This window comes from Halictus rubicundus, chromosome 8 (assembly GCF_050948215.1).
Source record: "Halictus rubicundus isolate RS-2024b chromosome 8, iyHalRubi1_principal, whole genome shotgun sequence".
NCBI classification, from domain to species: Eukaryota; Metazoa; Arthropoda; class Insecta; order Hymenoptera; family Halictidae; genus Halictus; species Halictus rubicundus.
Window position 1 is genome coordinate 2,821,639 of NC_135156.1, and position 21,873 is coordinate 2,843,511.

General features: G+C 35.9%; 1 protein-coding gene across 3 annotated transcripts in view; it reads left to right on the forward strand.

Moving 5' to 3' along the window:
• Positions 1–19,063, forward strand: part of LOC143356173 (endochitinase-like) — a 63,453-nt gene extending 44,390 nt beyond the window's left edge. The window contains exons 2-3 of one of the 3 annotated variants that reach the window (XM_076791645.1): positions 5,233–5,506; positions 18,691–19,063. In XM_076791645.1, the coding sequence (XP_076647760.1) occupies positions 5,249–5,506; positions 18,691–18,762 (330 nt within the window). In that variant the 5' untranslated portion in view covers positions 5,233–5,248 and the 3' untranslated portion in view covers positions 18,763–19,063. The remainder of the gene's footprint in view (positions 1–5,232; positions 5,507–18,690) is intronic. The other 2 variants (XM_076791644.1, XM_076791643.1) reach the window with 2 other exon arrangements.
• The last annotated feature ends 2,810 nt before the right edge of the window (positions 19,064–21,873 follow it).

Consider the following 21,873-nt stretch of genomic DNA (forward strand, 5'->3'; position numbering starts at 1 on the left):
TTGAACATAGCAAACGTAGGCAAGGCTCGCGCCGACTAAAATATTACCTTAAAAAAAATCGTGTCGAGCACTAATCGGACATCCCTCGACAACTTGGCTATTGAGAATGACGCGTATGTGTTCTTGAAGGTCCATCGAAATGCGATCGTATCAATTATGATATAGACTGTCTGTTTTCGATTGAATTAAGAAGTTCAGTTTTATGTCTGTATTCGTGTGATACGTCAACCCTCGTATGCTCCTCAGAAATAGTTGCATAACAGATTCTACGATAATATCTCACCCATTTTTGCTTTATACTTTAACACGTTGAGTACCATGTCACTCATATGTGGGTGTCGGAATTATTTGTCCATGTTTTAAAATAAATTTCTACGTCAATATATTCATTGTACCAAATTTGATTAGGATTTGTAAAATGCAAGAAAGTTGTAGGACTACTCAATATCATACATTTAATTTTTTCAATTTTTATTTCATCAAATAACTTGCTTTGATTTCATGGAATTTTTGAGGTTTCTGGTTTGGCCGTCAAAGTGTTAACCTAACAAATTATGCTCCATTTATGACGCCACATGTTAGAGAAATACATCGCACAATACAGATAAAGCGAGACCAATCGTTTTGTAGTATGTGAAAATAGTAAATGGGTGTATGTATAAAGTATTAAGAAAAAGGAGGCCATACGAGCTGTATGAATCTTTAAAAACTTTATTTACATATGTTACTCATCTTCGTCCATTCGTCTTGTATTTAATCCTCTTGATGCTAAACCACTTCAATTTATCATTCTTTCTACTTCTATTCTTTTTTTCTTCTTCTCATTTTCTGTATTTTTTGCGCCATCATGTACGTTATAAACGTCATTCGATCTAAAAATAATTGAGTCTAACAAACAGACAGAGTAGTATTGTTCTAATACACAATGGAATATTCTCAAACCATTTCGTAAATACGTTGTTGTGAAAACAAGGGGTTCTGAAGATGTTAATTAAAAACGAATGTTTTGTAAAAATATAGTGTAAAATAAAACAATTTCAACAGGTTCTTATTAAATAACGTGTACTTAAAAATTTTTCAAATTTTAAATTGTAACAAAAATACCAATGAAAATAAATTTTACTGTCTTTATAGTGTCATTTAGTTTATAAAAATTACCACATATATGATTTTGAATATATGATGAATATATGATTTTCAGTATCGTTTTTACAATTGTTCACAATAAATAGCCGAAATTTCTAGCTAGAAAGATCTAGCAATAACTATGCAATTACAACCGCATGATATGGAAGAAAAGGAGGAAGGAAAAGGGGGATGAGGGGGACGACGAGGGTGAAGACGCAGAGGTCGCCGAAGGAGGAACGGAAGGATTCGGAAAGAGTAATTAGAGGATTGGAGAATATGATAAGGGAGTTGATGGCGGAGTTGAGGGAAATAAAAGAGGGGTGAGGGGAGTGAAGGAGGAGATGAAGGAAGAGAGGGAGGAGAGGAGAAAGGAGAGAAAGAAGTGGGAGGAGGATAGGAGAGAGGAAATGGAAAGGAGCGAAGGTTAGAGAAGAGAGTGGAAAGACTGGAAGGAAAGGTGGAGAAGGCAGAGGGGGTGATAGGGGAGATGGAAAGATGGGAAAAGGGGGGAGAAGGTGTAGAAGGTAGGATGGGAAGGAAAGAATTAGAGGAGAATAGAAGTTGAATAGAAGGTAAGATGGAAGTCAAACAGAATAGAAAGGAGAGGGAGGAGAGGCGAAACAATGTGTTAATAAGAGGGATACAAACGGAGGGGAAGGACATAGAAAAGGAGGTGAAGAGGGTGTGGGAGGTGATGGGACTGAAGGGCGAGGGAATTAAAGAGGTAAAAAAGATAGGGAAGGTAGGAAAGGACGGGAGGGGAATGGCGAAGATGAAGATGGTTGATTGGTGAAGATGGTTGATAGGGAACAGAAAGGGAAAGTGATGAGGGAGAGGAGCAAATTAAGAGGGAGAAAGGAAAGGTTGGATGATGATTTAACGTAGGAGGGATATATGAAATGTGCAGGTGGGATATATGAAAATGTGGGTGAATGGAAGGATGAAGCGATGGGATGAAATAGAGGAAAACTGGTTAGTAGATGGCAGAGGATGGGGACTGGGAAATGGAATGAGAGAGGGGAAATACTGTATGGATGAGGAGGCGAGGAAGGTGTAGAGCATGTATGGGAGGAATCCATGAGGTTGGGTGAGGAAGGAAGATGGCAGGAGAGGATGTGGGAAGTGTTGGATGATGAGGGGGGAGGGGAGAATTGGATGAGGAGTGGAGGGAAGGGAAGGTGCAAATGGTAGGGGAGAATGTAGATGAAAGAGAAAAAGATGAATAAAAAATAAAAAGATTGGGATAAATGGTGAGCAGCCGGAAGAGAAGGAGGAGGATGAGGAGGAGGGAGGGAGGAGGGTGTGTGTGTGTGTGTGTGTGTGGTAGGAGATCAAAGGCAGCAGTAGTTTTAAGTTAGTTATAAGCCTTATAATTCTCTCTCTCTCTCTCTCTCTCTCTCTCTCTCTCTCTCTCTCTCTCTCTTTCATTTAGTTTTAGTTTTCTTTCTAGTTTTAAGATGTATATACAGGGTGGTCCGTTTAAGTAAGGCCACCTAAATATCTCTTCAGGTTATTGTCTTCAGTTTTACCTAGAACTGATGTCTATCGAGATCGTAGGCTTTGACCAAAAGCGTGAATGTAAATAAACATGTGGAGTGTAAACGTCTGGTGTGACATTTTAAATAATAATCAAATAATTCGTCCTTGTTTCATAACCGGTACTTTAAATGGAGAAAAGTATGCAACATTCTTGCAAAATGAGCCACAAATACTTGTACAAGATGTACCACTAGACATCCGTTTAAAAATTTGGTATCAGCATGACGGTTGTCCGGCACATTCGACACGTCTCACAGTGGTCCGAAAGCGCTAAAACGTGGCCAAAATAGGAAGGAGTACTTCAATTTAGTTCAAAATTTATACTCATAGGTTTCTCGGATCGCTGATTATAAATCTGATGTCAAAATTACAAAGAACAAAATGGCGGATTCAATATGGCGGATGCGTAACCAAAAAAATTATTGGACTTTCTTGAAAATTAGTATTCCCATATTTTTCGGGCAGGCGAATATGAATCTGATTTCAAAATTACAAAAAACAAAATGGCGGATGCGTAACCAAAAATATTATTAGACCTTCTTGAAAATTAGTATTCCCATATTTTTCGGGCAGGCGACTATGAATCTGATGTCAAAATTACAAAAAACAAAAATTAAATTTTTTTTAAACAGTAAAAAAATTGTTGTATCAGAAAATTCTATAAGTGGAACCATACAATGCTTATTTAACAAATTTTATTATAACTTCTAAATTTCTCGAGAAAACATACTTGTAATTATGTAGTACCATGACTACATCTGCGTCACAAAAGTGGATCACATTACGAAAGGGGCAGTTTTGGGCAGCTACTTTTTCAAAATAATGTTAAATAACAGTATCTACTCTAAGACCCAACAAGAATCACCGTGGAATATTGTGGAATATATAACTTTTAGTATACATTTGTAAAATCTGTGCACTAAGTTTTATCGTTTACTTCATACATTCCAAACATTAATTAAGGTAAATCCAATGTTATTATTATGCATAGTACTTACTTCCAGGAATAGCACCCCCCCCCCCCCCAAATTCAATTTCCGTAAAATTGTAAGCGTGACACCTTTTTTTTTCACAACATAGTTCACTGCACGAAAACTGCGAGACGACTGTATGGGATATTTGTACTCCCACCATTTAGCAGGTATAGATAGTAAGACCTTTTTACCTTCGGTTTCATATACAGTCATTACCTGAGTATCCAATACGGCAAGAGCCATACCCCTAATGGGAAATTCATTTTTTGCATTTTGGCCACGTTTTGGCGCTTTTGGATCATTGTGCGTCTTGTCAAACAAATTTTGGATGTAAAATTTCCAAATCGTTGGAACACACACACACACACACACGCGCGCGCGCGCACACACACAACTGTATTATGTATGTAGGTCCATTGACACCATGCACATTGCGTAACAAATATTTTTTGAATCACAATAACCTGAAGAGATATTTAGGTGGTTTTACTTAAACGGACCACCCTGTATAGAATAAGTAGGTATTAGCGTTAGATATAAGAGATAGAAAATAAGATAGCTTTAAGTTAGACATAAGGGTAGGATAAGACCGGCGAGAGGGGAAGGCGGAAAAAGGAGCGGGTGGTATAAAAATTGTAACCCTGAGGGGAATTAATGAAGTATCTATCTATTTACAATCGCATGAAGTCCAACAAGTACTTATGCGTACTAAATTCATCCGAGATATCTATCTGCATAAAAACTTTTCCATGTATATAGTAAACTTCACTTGTACGAACACCGTAACCCTTAATTAGAAATACAATTAACCAACAAAATTTTCCTTGCGCCATGACCTCATCGCATTCTTTTGTGTATAATTGCACCACGTTCCTAGAAGCACATCTTAGTTGGCATACTTAATTCACTGTTATTACTTACTTACAAAGCAGAAGATCATATTTCACTAATTATCCTTTAATTGTACGTGAAGCAACGAAGTTAAACAATTTCCCTCAGTCTTCGCCGCATTGCTACTTTTTGGGTAATTGCTTCCCTGCGCGTATTTATGTCGGAGGTTAAATAATTAAATGAAGTTCAATGATTAACCATGTACATAAGTTTATTTTTTGTATATATAAAGAATACTCTTGAACTACTTTTTACAAACATTAGAAAAATAGCACAACTTAATTGCCATTTTTTAAACGGATTTAAAAAATGTATTTTATATTTAGTAAAATTTATCTAACAAAAATTAAGGTTGTATATATTTCTTATTGCAACATAGCATCGTATTATAACTTTATGTATTCCATTTAACAATACACGTTTGAAAGCAAATTAATAATTGGTTATATACTATGATCTCTAATAACAATTCCACATTTTTGTGTGACTATATAAATTTATTAACAAAACTGTTATTTTTAAATGTAACCGTTTATCGTTCACTCATAAGAAAAGTGACACAACTCAAAATATATTTATAAAAAAAATTATAATAATAAATATACCAATTGTGGTGTACTTTATAAGTAATGTACATGAAAATTGGCAATTTTGTTGTAATGGATTAATTTATTTAAAATGTGTTCGGTTTTATTTTCAGAAATCAAAGACTTCAAATGGAATTGGCTGTGGCAATATATAGCACATGCTTGATGGTCGTTCTGGTCGCAGCTGGTGTACCATTACCACGAATAGGCGAATCTCAAACTTATCTGGCGGACAATTGTCAAATTCCAAAGTGTCCGGAAGAAAAGAGGGAAGATCAGGAAAGGGCAGTTCTTTTACCTTATCCCATGGACTGTTTCCAGTACGTCGAATGCGCGGGATCTATAGCTAGGATACTTCCTTGCCCGCCCGATGAGGTCTTTGACAAGGTAATGTTTAAAAATACACTACCGTACATAGTTACAGCGCCTCCCATATTTTAATGATTTTTAAACTTTGGAAGAATAATTCAGTAAAACCAGGTGCGTGATATGAGAAAGTATGATAAAATTTATGATAAATAACGAACTTCACGTATACAAAATATTGAAGTTGTTTGTGTTTCCTTGAAAAGGGTGATTCCTGAGGTTATTTGAAGTAACTTTTTCCTTTGCGAAAATGTTCTCCGTGGTTTCGTTAAGGAGTTATTAACGAAAAACACGAACCAATCAGCGCGGCGTTGGCATTGGCCACGCTGAGCTCGGCGTTCTGATTGGTCTGTGTTTTTCGTTGATAACTCCTTAACAATGCAGCGAAGAACATTTTCGCAACGGAGAAAGTTACTTCAAATGACCTCAGGAATTACCCCTTTCAGGGAAGTACAAAATTTTTGGGTCACCCTGTATATCGAGATGAAAGCGAGAAATATTTTCGAATCGGTGTAAAACTATAGCACTACCTTCATTCTTAACACACCTCAGGGATTTTCATGTTATATTTTTGCCGAACAAGCACCTCTGTTAGTTAATTTATGCAATGACAGGCGGTAGTTGCTACGGTGAAAAAAGACCAAGACGCAATTTTGCCATTTAGGAAACTGGAAAGGAAAAAAACGGAAATGGTGGAAATTCGTGAAATCAGACGGAAGCTCGAACGTTTCGAATTTTTTACGCGATCTTACTAACGAGGGAACATCCCGGAACTAGACAAACGATTTTTATGAAATTTATTGTGAGAGGTAGTTCTTGAAAAAAATATTTGACGTATTTTTTTTTATCGGCAATCATCCATGTTGAAGGGGTGCAAACAGCCCTCAAAGTTGGAGCTCAAAAGTACAGCTTCTTAAATGCCTTGAGAAGTAGAGGGCGTAGAAAAAACTTTTTTTGCAAATTGCGTGGTGTTCAGTTACAAATCCAACCGTATAAAAAAAGTTTTTGTAAAATCATTTGTTTGAAAGATTGATTGAAAAATAAAATTTTTTTGCAGTTTTTGAAAACTTTTTTATTTTTTACGATATAACAAAAATTATTACATAATTGCTTTGTCGTACTCCGCGCAAGGAGAAGTATTCTAGTGTGTATTCTACGATGTATCACAAAGTTTTACAATATTCTTTACATCCGCATAACTTTTGAACTATTGATCTCCTAGGAGTAAAACTTGGATTTTCGGCATTTTCTCGCCAAAATCCACAGGATTACATAAGAAAAAAGTTAAAAATTTCTGGTTTCCTGAAGTAAAGTTTAGCCTTTTTGGTAACTATTCTGTGCTATAATATCATTACCGGTCCCCTTTAACAGCCAAAAGATACGATAGATAGAAATGCTACGCGGTCACTATTGAGAATCTATGGTATTATTAAACTGTTTATTAACTTCTAACATTACAAGAAGTTAGGTGATAGTATCGCTGTTTTGGTTGGTTTAAAACTAATCTAGTTGATAAACATAGACGAACTCTAACTAGCGCAGAGTATACAAGATATCTTGTATATACAAGATTAACTATTCGATGACGAGCGTTTGTGGAATCCCGAATTCTTCCGCTGACGATTGCTCGCTTGTCACCTAGGCTACTATTTTTGGGTAGTCCTGTATCACCACTACCAGTGCGGTTTCGAAGTACACTGTGTCCTTGGGGTTGGCTGACAGGGCTGGCCGAGAAAAAAGGTTTGCTGAGCGGAAGGGCGAAATGCCCGCCGGTCATACTCGCGGGTTGCTCTCAGGAATCACCCCGGAGGTTCCGCGAGGCCCATTTTATGTCATTTTAAAATCAATAACGTATAAGTGTTACTGCGTTTTTGTGTTTCTACATAAATTAAAAATACTCCAAAATATCCTCTATTTTCCAACCAAAACAGCTCCCAAACACTCAATAATACCAGCTCTTTTTAGAGCTCCTAAATAATCAAACACAAAATAAGATTATTATTGAGTTTAGAATCTCCTATATTTTATATTAACTGTGCATTTCTTGTATAGTTCATTCATTTTAGTTCGAAGGTTAAATTAAATATTTTATAAGACGCTGAAAAGTTTCTTAAATGACACTACAATTTTTTTTATCAGAAATAATCTTATATAAATTGTTCCGTCGCAAGGAACAATTCAAGTGGTACTTGCCTTCGGACAATTGTTTATGATACGCTTGTAACTAACAAGGAGAGGCCACGACCTTCGGGTCACCGATTCGGTTGAAACTTTGCACACTTATAGATCTCGTTCTCCTGTTCACGAATATATACCATTATAGGGGCAGATACCCAATAGTTTTCGAGATATTGACGATTAAACTTTCATTATTTCCTATGTAATGCCGTATTTTTTTTTGCCTATACCAAGAGTCGGTGTGGCACGACGGTAGCGTGCCAAGTTTTCAGCCAGACGAGCAGGGTTCGAGTCCTGTCGACTAACGCATTTTTTTTTTAATTTCATTATGTTTTATCAATGCATATTTATATTATTAATTTCAATCGATTAAATTTCACGCATAAAATTGCATTTTGAATTACAAATAACATGTATTTATTTACTAACGACAGGATTATTTACTATTATTATATATTAAATGATAATTAATAGTAATTAAATAGTAATAGTAATTTATATATTAAATATATATATTAAATTTTAAGAAGTCTTTATAAATATCTTGTGTTAACTTTCCGGATTTCGAACAAGTTACTATTACGTTTGTCTGATGTGACATAAGTTCATCTACCTTTTTTTGAACAAGTGCGGTCTTTTCTCCCTTATATGTGATTGTCCTTTCGAACGTTGATTGATACTGACTTCCTGTCTGATCCGTGGTGATTATATAATTTAAATGGAATTGCGAGGTGATATATTTTACAGCTTTCCAATAATTTTCGACGGCCTGCCATATTTTATCAAAATGAAACCGGTACTTATCATTATATGCATTGAAGAAAAAGAATTTGAAACTTATCATTAGAGGAAAATTAAAACTTTATCACTGCGAGCACGAATGGTAAGTAATGTGACCCGCCGTTTTCAAACTGCGTCGCGTTCTCAAGAGTTTCCTCGATCTCAAGAGCGTCTCCAATGTCACTGTTATTGACAGTTTATATTGGGGATGATAATGCAACCAACGAAGTTCCGAACTGCATTTTCGATTGAAATTAACCCTTAGCACTCGAATGGCGACTGTAAGGCGCCACTAAAAATTCCTGTATGATTATTCAAAGTATTATTTACATTATTAAATTTGTTTGTATTTAATAAATTACTAAACACTTCAGTACTGTACGAGTAAATTGCACCATTTCCGTATGTATAGCATGAAAAAATATATATAGAAGGGAAATATTCTAGGTTCGGAAGTAATGTTTCGTTTTCGAGCTAAAATGGCTTCGAGTGCAAAGGGTTAATAATATAAATATGCAATGATAAAACATAATGAAATTAAAAAAAAATGCGTTTAGCCGACAGAATTTGAACCCTGGTCGTCTGGCTGAAAACTTGGAACGCTACCGTCGTGCCACACCGACTCTTGTTATAGGCCACAAAAAATACGGCATTACATAGGAAATAATGAAAGTTTAATCGTCAATATCTCGAAAACTATTGGGTGTCTGTCCCTATAATGGTATATATTCGTGAACAGGAGAACGAGATCTATAAATGTGCAAAGTCTCAACCGAATCGGTGACCCGAAGGTCGTGGCCTCTCCTTGTAAGTGATCACTTTCAACGATTAGGCACGGCGTAACAGTGACGACCATTCAGGCTCGCATTCACAGTGTTACGGTGAAATGGCTGGTTTCGCGAAGGAACGCCGTATTTCACTTTCGCGATTGAATACTCGAAGATTTCGGGAATTCGAACTTGCTTTTTATTTTTAAAGTTGGATCGGCGAGACGTGCCGTAGCAGAGGTGATCGTCGACTGCTGGGTACACGGGTTTGGGGTCTTATATATTAATGGGTAATCTTCTTTGGGGTACAAAGGTTTGGGACTGTTTAATGGTTCAAAGTTGTCGGGTGCTGAATCAGTCGTGAACTTGGGCCTGGTGACGTGTTGCGAGGGTTGTTGTCTTGGTCTTATCGGGCCGTGACATTCCCCCCTCATTAGACTTTCGTTGCTCCGAAACGAACTCGTTTTCTCCTGACAGGTGCGATGTCTAGTTCGATGTCGTTCATTTCTTGTAACCTGAATTGTGGTGGTAGGTCGTAACTCGGTGGAGGACTGCTGTTGTATGGTACCGGTGCGGTGGCTTCTATGGTTCTGACTTCGGATACCTCAGTGTAACAATTTTTACCTTCTGTTGGTTCTATAATTGATTGTAATTTATTTTCTTTTAATATTCTAATGTATCCATCTAAAAATACTTCGTTGGTAAGAATGTCTGGGTGAACTATTCCTTTTTTTTTCTATCAGTATAGCTGTGTTAAGTGTGTCTATTTGTTCTATACTTTCGAATACTACTGCTTCTAATGCCATTATCTGTGTTGTGATTTGATTAGAATTCCTTATGTGCTTCTTGAGTAAATTTTGCGAGTTTTGTACTTCATAATTTAAGATTGTTTTTATGATCGCTGTTTGGTTCTGTAGTATGAGGTTCATTGTATTCTGCCGATCGAATAGTTTGTCTTTGTTTTCATTAACTAAATTTAAATCGTCCTCGTCTAATGTACCGAATAGTGTTTTGGAAATACTTCCTACAAAGTTTAAAACTCCTCTTTTAGTTCTCATGTGTAACCAAGATTTTAAATGAATTATTTTTGTTTTCAGTATGTTAAGTCTAGAAAGTATGCTTTGGATTTCTAAACTTTGTGTACAATTTTCTTGTTCGCATATATTTTTAATTCTCGAATAGTGTTCTACAATGTTCTCATCTAGTTTTACGTATGGTTTTATATCTATTCCTACAATTATCCTTACTTCGTTATGGTATAAATACGTTTCTTGTATATCTTCTATGCTTTATTGTTGCCTTTTCATGGTAAGCCAGTTGTGTTATAATATCACCTATAGTCATTTCACAGTCTTTATAGGAATGTTTAATATTCTCTTCTATTTTCTCGATTGGAGTTATCACTTTATTCTTTGTATCTTTCGTATTTTCTACTGCATTGTCACTTTCTTCCTGATTGGTAATAACAGGTGGTGATCTAGAACTGTCTCTATCCGACTTAGAATCAAAATTTAAAGCAAACTCTGGCACTAATAATGGCATATTATCTTCTTTTGTCTTTGTTTCGCTTGAACTATCATTCGGTCTTTGATCTTGAATACTATTTATTGTTTTCTTTTCTGATTTTTTTTTTTTTTTTGTAAGTTTCTATGTATCCTGTAGGGTATCCAGATTGTTCGAGGGATTGAGCGTATTAGTTTCTATGTTCAAAGATTCTTTGCTGATAGCAATTTGACTGAATTTTTTTTTTTTTTTTTTTTTTTTGTTTGCTTTTAAAGAAATTGTAGCTAACTCAGGTACGCTGGTAGATCTACACGTAGAAGCTGTAGGACAGTTGTAAGATGTTTCTTCTTGTGACTCTTCCCATTTTAATTGTTGTCCCTTAGAAGAATGTTCATCTTGTTTGGTATGGTTTTCTTCAACTTCTTTAATATCCAGTTGCTGAACAGATTTATATTCTTTCTTTCCTGTGCTTGTAAATTTCTTATCTTCCGATTTATAACATGATTTTTCGAGATTTTGAAAACTAAAACTTAAACCCTGTTTCTTTTCTGCTACAGTTTTAGGTCTTGATACCCTTTTCTCCTTATTTTCATTTTCAGATTGAGATAGACATTTCTTCAGTGTTTCCTTAGCAGCTAAGACTTCCTTAACTAATAAGTCATTGCAATAAAAATAATCGTTTGATTTCTTTTCTGGACTTTGCACTTTGTTTTTATTAAAGGCACTTTGCGGAGAGCATTGTAAATCATTGAAAAATGTTTTTGATGTTCCAGTGTCTACACATTCGTTTTTAGAATGTGATGCATGCTCATATTTATCAATATTTGCGTAGTTTAACATATTAATTTTTGGCGTAAGCGCATCTGAATGTTGGGTATTTCTGAGATCAATGAGATCTAATTCCAGCTCCAATTGAGTTGGTATGGCATCATCTAAGTGCATTCTAGATATACTTTCAAATTCACGGTTCTTTGATTTATTGTCAATGTCACTGCTATCAGGAGATGCTGGTAGAAGTTCTATAGTAGTTTGGCTTTCGTCCGAAGAATCAACTTTTCTTTTTAAGTTTCTATTCTCATCATCGATTATTTTAAGATTATTTACTTCATTAGCATTCGGTGGTTTACTTTTATTATCTTTTAAATCAATATCAGTTAAAGTTGATTTCACATCTATTTTCGTGTAATCAGGATCAGAAAATCTTCTCTGCTTATATTTAATAGTCGATAAATTGGATACTGAATTAGATCTACATAATTTAACTCTATCGTTATAATCTGAATCGTTTTTATTAATATCATGTTCGACATGTAATTTATCACTTAACAAGAGTTCTGGTTCCTTTGTATCTTTCGCAATGTGGTCTAGAATCTTCAGTCTTTCTAATTGAACTTTCGGTTGCCACTTTGATGCATCAATATTAGAAAACTTTTTATTCTTACTAATTTCGCATTTAAATTCTGCGCCAACTTGTATTCTTTTTATTATCACTTTAGGAATTTTTGCAGTAATATATTGCGGACATTTTTTTCTTATTTCATCATCATTAAAGTGTTTAACGCCTTCTTCTTTGGATTTTTTAGATTTCTTGATAAGTGTTTTTGAAGTATTTGTATCATTTTCCTTGGTTCTTTCTAACGATAAAATCATGTCCTCATCTTGCTTCTTTAATTTTAATTTCGGTATTTTCTCAGCTTCATCATCATCAGAACCACTAATTTCTGCCTCTGAACTGTCTTCTGTTCCATACTTTATTGAGGAATTCCTGTTTTCTGGAATTTTAATTCTTTTTACTTTACTTCTTGAGACGTTCTTTTTAGTAGCTTTTCGTTTCACATAAACCTTCAAATCCTTAGAAAAAATGTTGTCCAACTTTATTTTCACTTTTGGAACTTTGCTTTCGTAGTTTTTGTATTTTAATGTATATGATTCAGAATCGCTATTATCTACATCCATGCTAGTATCATTATGCTCTGACGAAAAGCTTCGAGACTTTTCAGATTTATTTTTTTCCAAGATTTCAGTAGTAGGAGTTGCTGAACGTGATCTGCTTTTCACGATTATCATTTTAGGTATTTTTGGCCGCAAACCAGGTAATAACTTTGTATTATATTTATCAGAAAGATTTTCGGATTGTGTAGAATCCAATAAGTATTCTGTTTTAGGAATTGAAGCATCAGTCTTCTTTATGACGAGTTTGGGTATCATTTTTTCATTTGTGTTGCTTGGAGATGAATCTGTTTCCAAGTTTCTACAAGAATCAAAGGAAGGTAACTCACACTTTTCTTCTTCTTCCTGTTTATACTCTTCATTATCTGATTTCCTTTTCACACAGGTTTCAGGTAAAGAGTTTTTTGTTTCGTCATACATGCACAAATCAGGCATTTCACTTTCTGGAGAAGATTCTCGAGTAAGATTAGCTTCATTTTCATTTTGTAGTTTTTCAGGATAACTAGCATTCGAATGGTCTTCTGAATTATCGAAACATACCATTGCATCTTCTGTTAAAACGTCTTTTATGCTTTTCATAGTATCACCCTCATTATTTCCCAGAGGTACCACTGATTTGTTAGTGGCATAGTCTTTGTCAACATGAGTAGTAGTTTCCGAAATATCTGTTGATTCAATATACTGTTTTGTCGTTAGATTATCTACTTCTGTACTGAGATCAGTATTCACAGCCTCGTTAGTTTTAACTGTTTCAACAGAATACTTTGAGCTTTCTGAATTAGTTGTAACTATATGCATCAGTTGAGATTCGTATTCCTCTTGTTTTGTACAAATAACATTATTTACTTTTGAAACATTGTTTCTTGAGTCATCTTTTTCATCTCTCATGGATATAATACTTTCTTCTGCATCCTCGGTTATATTGTCTTCGTCTTCATCGATGGCAATCTTCCTTGCCGCTGGGTTGTTGTGTTTGTACTGGATAGCGTATTTCAATTCGTTCAGGGATTGTCTGAATCTCAGATTGAAACTCATTACGCTCTCCATTTGTCCTTGTCGCGTGTTTTGCAGCTTATTTCTGCTGGTATTGACGGTATTGGGCGAGGTGACGTATGTCCTGAGGGCCTCGTAGAGCTGTTCGTAGGTGTCTATACGTAAGTATCGGATGGCTCGCTCTGCTTTATCCGTGATTTTCTCCGCAATTACGAGTTTCAGAAGCATATGCTTGTCGCGACATACGGATCTGGCGTACCTGACATCACTTATGAAGTCTTCTACTCCTAGGTCGTCTCTTCCTTTCAGCGTTCGGATAGTACGAATGGCGTTTGACGCCGTTTGTCCAATTGTCGCATTGGAAGTTGCAGTTATTTCGGGTTCATCATCTTCCGAGTTGTTCCCTGATGAATGTTCCCCGTGTCTTCTTGAGGAGTTTCTTTGGCCTCTGTTCCGAGATGCGCTGTCGTCGGTCATAGTAGCGGTGATGTTCATTAACTTGGATAATTCTATAATTTCTTTCTGTCGGTTTTCGTTTTCTTTAGCAGTAGTTTTGCTTAAAGAGGTAACCGCGGATTGCAATTCTTTCATTGAATTGAGAATTCCATTGAGTATCTCTTCGCTTACCATTACGGTTCCGTTTGGTTTAGCCATTTTCTTGGTTAACGTAGGGGAACTGTTCGATTCTATTCTCGATAACTTAAGATGTCGTACTGACCTTGGTTCGTCGATACCGATGTATTGCTTCGGAAGGGCTCTCGTAGTCCGTCTTCGTGGTCAAACAGCCGTGGTTGGTTGCCGTTGAAGATTTTCTTCCAGCAGATGAACCGGTATCCTGGCAGGATCGCCAAAATGTTACGGTGAAATGGCTGGTTTCGCGAAGGAACGCCGTATTTCACTTTCGCGATTGAATACTCGAAGATTTCGGGAATTCGAACTTGCTTTTTATTTTTAAAGTTGGATCGGCGAGACGTGCCGTAGCAGAGGTGATCGTCGACTGCTGGGTACACGGGTTTGGGGTCTTATATATTAATGGGTAATCTTCTTTGGGGTACAAAGGTTTGGGACTGTTTAATGGTTCAAAGTTGTCGGGTGCTGAATCAGTCGTGAACTTGGGCCTGGTGACGTGTTGCGAGGGTTGTTGTCTTGGTCTTATCGGGCCGTGACAACAGCCTGTCTTTCGTTTGTTTTCACTTCCTCTGGTTACGGGACTTCATAAATTAAGTCCTACGAAGGACCACCCAAACAAAAAGGCACTGTTCAAAAGTGTCGAGGGTCAGCCTTGTTGAGAGACCGGCATCAGCTTACGCTCTCCAGGGCAAGGCCCATGCAGCTCACCCAAACAGGGTAACAATCAATCAATGATGCGCTGATTGGGTAACGCAACATTCAGCAGAACAAATCAGTGCACTTCCTCTTCCACGAGGACTGCCCTCTCAATACATAGAGGAGCCTCACGAGACGGAAGAACTAAAAATCAAACGCTCTCACGAGTTTGATTCAGACGTGAAACATTCAGTTCCAAGTCTTTTTCGTACATTCAGTTCCAAGTCTTCAAACGTGAAACATTCAGTTTTGTTAAGACGGGGTTTCGTCGTCGTGCTATGCAAGCCTGGCGAGCGATCAGCTTTTGTCCGAAACGATTCTCGTGAGGAGGATCGGTTTTGTCCAAAACGATTCTGGTGAGGACCGCTCGAGCTGAGCTCTCTTGCGTTTGTGATCGCATTGCGATAACATCGTGCGTCGCGCGTGTATCCAGAGTTCGACATAGTTAAACAAGTTTCAACGTGAAACATTCAGTTTCAAACGTGAACATTCAGTTTCAAGTCTATTAAAAAAGACACGAGACGAACCGACGCGTCTAAGGCAGGGCCTGCTAGATCAGCCTTACCGACGAGTCCTCTAGCAGGTCTGGGACGAAACGCGCTTCCAATTAAATTTAATCGATCAAATATTGAAATGGCTTGATGCGTGACGCGTCCGCGATCCAACCGGGCGCAAGACTTACGACCTTGGGCAAAACAATCGTCCGCGTATCACTTTCGAAAATCCGCATCCGAACATAAATTATAAAAAGATTACATTCCTATTTAATAATACTATAAGAAGTTTATATTCTTATATAAATTATAAGAGCTCGAAAGTTTTTTCTTTTGTTACCAGAACGTATTGGGTGGAATTTATGGTTAGTGCAATGAAGAGAATGTGCATGAAGCAGTTTATTGTAATAAGTTATAAGCCTTCAATAAATGCTGCGTAAGATATCAAATATCAAAATCTACATTTAAAAGACATCTTCAAGTTACCATTAAAAACCTTTGCTCTTTTTGTAGAAGAATTCATTTTAATTTCAGTGTTTTATCATTCCTAAATCAAATTTTGTTACTTCCAGGGTAGATACGACTTTGGAGAAAAATCGGTACAGTTTATGTTACTAGTGCTCTAAAATTGTACTTTCTGGACAGTTCCAAATTGATCTGTATCATTTGATCTGTACATACTCTTTCACGAAAGCATGCTTTTCCCCGAGGACCCAAAATTTCTTAAGTGGTACGACATTGACAACTTTCTTCTACTTGTTATTAGTTGTGATATGTTCAAGTTGGTTTTTATTACGATATATTTCTGCAGTTTCTTTTAAATTAAGCGCCTTTGTAATTTTTCGTTTCGTTCTGGGAATTCGAACGATGTATTAGCTAAGCCGAAACATTCGGTATTCTGCTATTATAACTGAAGTTATTATTCAATTCAAATATTTTGAAGTCATTGGTATAGGCTTTAACCAGACCGTGTGCTCGCACACAGAAAACTCCAGGCTTTCATCGATTGCACACCTAAGCGTAGAACAATTTCCTGTGTGAAGAGAGATTAGTTCATTCATTTTGGTTGTTCTCCTGTAGCATAACGGTATAACACATTAGCAAAACAACAAAACAATACACAACACGTCAGTCGTTTATAAACGCATTTTGTACGCCAATTTTTAATAGTTGAATTATCTTGCAATTTGTAGATGTATATTGGACCCTGGGAGAAGATTGTAAGATAAATTCAAAAATGCACAGAATATTGTAATAAACGTTGTTTAAATACGACAATTTAAGGAAACGTTGTAATTATACATATTATTATGATTTAGGATTATTATGTTTAACTGTATTTTTATTAGTGAATATAATAATATTCTGCCTTTTTTGTATTAATAAATATATGTCATCGAGTTAGCTAAAAATTCGTAATAACATTCGTTTATTAATTGTTTAAAATGAATGAGTGTAATTAGCTGATTGGAACGAAACTCATCAAACTATGTATTCAACGAATGACGGCACTTAGCCAAAATTGGTTATACAGGGTGTCCACGAAATGCGATTCACTATTTTCGGCCATTTTCTGATTATGTAATAGAAAATCATTAGCGCATCTAATTAGAAAGATACGAAAATCGCTTCTTCCGCAATACGTCGAAAGCCGTCCCGAGTCATCGTCTTATACCGAATGGAAACTGTGCTAAACGATAGCGTATTATTTCTTTAGATACACTTTCGACCTGTATAGAGATTGTCACAAAAAGAAATCATTTTTGCAGAAATATCGCGTCCGCGCACTTGTGTTTTGCAAACTGTAAAATTGAATTTCATTGAAGCTGAAATCTGCTGCGGACTTAGGTTGTGAGTCACAGCACCCCTTTCTCGATCTACGAGACTGTATAGTGCACGGCACGAGGCACTCGGGAGTCACAATGAGGGCCATGAACTCGAACCAACCCCTGATACCCGTGGAACCCAGTCATATCATATCCTGTTACGACGTTTCGAAGTGCACGTGCCTATTGTTGCCAGGTGCTTCACCTGACACGTGGCAATTTTCAATACATCAGTGCGCGCGATGTGAACTACTTGACTTTTTGACGTGATATTTAGCAGCAGCGTGACCAATATCGTTGGATCTTGCTTCGTCGAATATTCAATTTTTCGTTACTAAACATAACTGCATTTATTATTTATTCGGATAATAAGTTCAATAACTCGATTGCGGCTGTCGTTCATCTACAAGGTGATTCAGTTAACTGTGCCACCAAAATTATTTGCAAACTATTTGGTATATGAAAAAATAGTTGAAACGAAAGTTGTATGGTTTCAAGACTAGCATGCAATATAATAATTAGTTTTTTTCTATTTTTCTTTTTTATCGAGATATAAAGATTACCTTCAGTCTCTTTATCGTAAAGGGTAAATTTTAATCTTGTGGTTGAAGAGAGAATTGATACCTAAATAAAAAACTATAAGGGTATACGGGATAAAAAACTAATAGTTACTGAGATATTCTCTATAAATCATTTTTAACATTAATCGCGTTAGAAACCGTTTAGGGAATATTTCAGTAACTATTAGTTTTTTACAGGGTTCATTACTCTTCTGAATCGCAAGATTAAAATTTACCCTTTCTGAGAAAAAATCTCAAGGAGACTTTTATGTCATGGTATGTCACTCTTGAAACTATACAGCTTTCGTTCCAACCGTATTTTCGTATACCAAATAGTTTACAAGTAATTTAGGTGGTATGCCCAGCTGAATCGCCCTATATAATATGAATGAACATCTAAAACATCATAGAATAAGAATTTTTTTATAGTTGACTGAAACAAGCGACTAGTAGAAAATACAAGTTCCTGCCCAATGTTAGAAATTTTTATTTTCTGCAACATTCGTTAATGATTGAATTTTATTTAATGGATGAAAATAGAAAAAAATGTCAATAAAATCACAACGATGATAAGACTATTCTTAACATGTACACATAGACTTCCATAATATTTGGTGTTTCATGAAAAGAAATATAAAAACGTATCAACCACAACCTAATATGAAGTCAAATGACTATGATGTAATTTTAATTCTTAATATAAGAAAGTCTAGAGTACCGTAGAAAAGTATAATAAAAATCACATATAAACATACACTTTGTAAGGTAACTCTACACAGCAAAATGAATTTATTTGTATCTTAATTTTTATTGTGATGTTTGTTTTAGAAAACTTCCACCTGTGGCCATCGTGATAAAGTGCGCTGTGTGCCCTGTTATGAAGAAGCTCCTCTGGAATAATTCTTCACTGAGCCTCTGATTATCTACAATATCATAATAGAAAGTTCTTCATATATTTTATTCTTATTGATGGTATACATTACATTTATCAATAAAATGGTATTTTGTCGTAGAAACTAAAATGAATTATATTTTTTAACATACTGTTGAGTTGTCAAAATATGTTGGAAAGAACATGGGAGAAAAAGATGAAAAGAATGAATTCATTTTATATTTTATACGAATTTTATCGTAATATACGGATGCTCAAAAAAATAAATTTATTGAATAATTCTCCATAAAAGCAACTTTACATTCTCAATAATTGTATTTGCTCTAGAATTTGCTTTAGAATGTATTTGCTCATACCATTCTTCCCAATTTTGGATTACTTCTATCACGATACAGTCTCTTATATGTGAGTTCTTATTATCAAATGATTCTACTATTCGAACATTGTATTACTGGTATGAAGGCTGGTATGTTGAATAAAACTTAACCAATCTGAACATGTTTTAGAATAGAATTTTGTTTCAGAAAGTTGTTTATTTCTTCCATTTTTTTTTAATGTTGTATAAGCTGATACATTCGGTTAACATAAAAATTTTGAATTCTACACGTCAAAAATGTAGTAACAGTTGTCTTCACCGGGGTACTATTTTTTAAACATTTAGTGGCAAAAATATACGCCATGTAAAGGTAAGTGACGATCTTGAGGAACTCGATCCGTACTAAAGAAACCAAAATGAGATCGCGTTTGTCAGTTCTTCCTCCTCTGTCAAACGATGAGGTATTATTTGATCTTTTATGAGAATCGAGAAAGCGAAGTCGCTTTCTAGTGATAAATTCATTACAATGAAGTACCGTAGCTACATTAGCACATCTTCCGTCTGAATTTGAATGGTATCTACTTTGTATCTACGATCGTGCCTTGCTACGTTTATGGCTAGCACCCAAGTTTACCATCCATAAAGTATGAAGGCACTGTGCTTTCTTACCAAACTTTTTATCTCTTTGCTTGCCAGCCGTTACGTCACAAAACCCTTAGAGCAATTGACTTACAAGGGAACATCGGGGACCGATACATTCCGATTTTGATGAAACTTTGCATAAATATTTATTAAATCCATCTAAGAAGATAGCTGTAATTCGTTCGCGCCCGTTTTTCACTTTGAAGGACATCTCAACACTTTTATCCGAACTGCCCTTTCTACAGGATGATTTCCCTTTCCTGATGTGATTTCCAGGGTGATTTCCCTTTCAGCCCTTTTCTTGAGGCGATTTGAAGAAACTTTTTCCTTTGAGAAAATGTTCTCCGCGGCTTTGTTAAGGAGCTATTAAAGATAAACATGGACCAATCAGGGCGCGACAACAGGGGACGGATGTCAGCTCGACCAATGCCAACGCTACGCTCAGTGGGACCTGCTGCTGGGTCGGAGTCCGTTTGCTTTTGTTGCGCCCTGATTGGTCTGTGTTTTTCGTAAATAACTCCTTAATGAAGCCGCGGAGAATATTTTCGCAAAGGGAAAAGTTACTTCGAGTAACTTCAGGAATCACCCACTTCAAGGAAGTACAACATTTTGACACCCTGTGTATACGTGCTTAGAAGTCGTAAATAACAAAAGGTATAAAAAAAAATGGTTGAAATAAAAGTTATACCGCTTCTTGAGATCTATAGAGCTGTGTGTACATTTTTGTGGAAAAGAAAATTGGGAATTCAATTTTCCAAAACGAATAATTTTTTCAAACAAATTTACACGCCACTTTATAGATCTCAAAAAACGGTATAACTTATCTTTTATTATTTACGACTTGTAAGCGGCACGAACGAATTACAGAAATCTTAAGACCTATCTCGGATAGGTCTAATTAATATTTATGCAAAATTTCATCAAAGTCGGTGTGTATCAGTCCCCGATGTTCCCTTGTTGGTACATCATCACCTTATAAGCCGACTTCCTGTATAGGGCGATTCAGCTAAGTGTGCTACTGAACTTACATGTACACTATTTGGTATACGGACAAATAGTTGAAACGAAAGTTGCATGGTTTCAAGAGTAGCATACAATATAATAAATAGTTTTCTTCTGCTTTGCTTTTCGCTTGAGATATAAGGGTCACATTGAGTTTTTTTTTATTGTAAAGGGCCAATTTTAATCTTCTGGTTAAGAGAGAATTGTTACCTAAATAAAATACTATAAAAATATATGAAGTGAAAAAGTAATAGTTACTGAGATACTCTTGTTATTGTATATACATTGATACATTCTTATTAGTTGGTCCCCTTATTAAGTTAGTTTAATAGTTATTATTATCAGAGGTATATTAGTTCATTAGTCAGTTGGCCTACTCTTTGCTGTAAAGGGTCTAGGTGGATAAGACAGGTCTAGCGGCCCCGGCGGGAATTTTATTGGTATTGTGTGGAAAACCATCATTTTAGGTTGAAAAACAATCCCCTAAAATTTTAAGTCGCTAACCCTTCATTTAAGGGTGATATGAGGGTAAACACCCTCAACTTTAACATTTTTTTTCTCGGTTGTTAATTAAGATATTGAGATGAAATAAAATCGAAAATATTCGAACTTACTTCCTTCATATCATATATTTTTTCATAATTGTAATTAAATTATTAAGACTAGAAAAAAATTATTTAATTTTTAATTTTTTTTTAGGCGTGGGGGTAGCAAGCAACCCTTCGAGTGACCACTTCCAAAAAATTCAAGAACAATGTTCTGTTACCTATCTAATACGTACAAAAGTTTCAAGATCGTCGGATTGGTGGAACATAGTTAAATATTGAAAAACAAATGAAATTACGGTATTATAAAGTAGAGATAGTACTATTGGTGGTAGATTTGATTAATGATAATATGTATTTATTATTGATTCTAAGATACTCTGGCTACGATTCTCAGCGTGGCACTCTTAAGGCTCGTACAGACCTGAACATTTCGACGAACATTGCGCCGAACAGCGAACGAAACGCAAAATCGACATTCGGTCGCTGTTCGGCGCAATGTTCGTCGAAATGTTCAGGTCTGTACGAGGCCTTAGACTCATTCGGTTTCTCTGCGACTTCCACTTAAAAGTCCCCAACACTCGCTCGGTCTTGAACCCAAAATCACAAACACC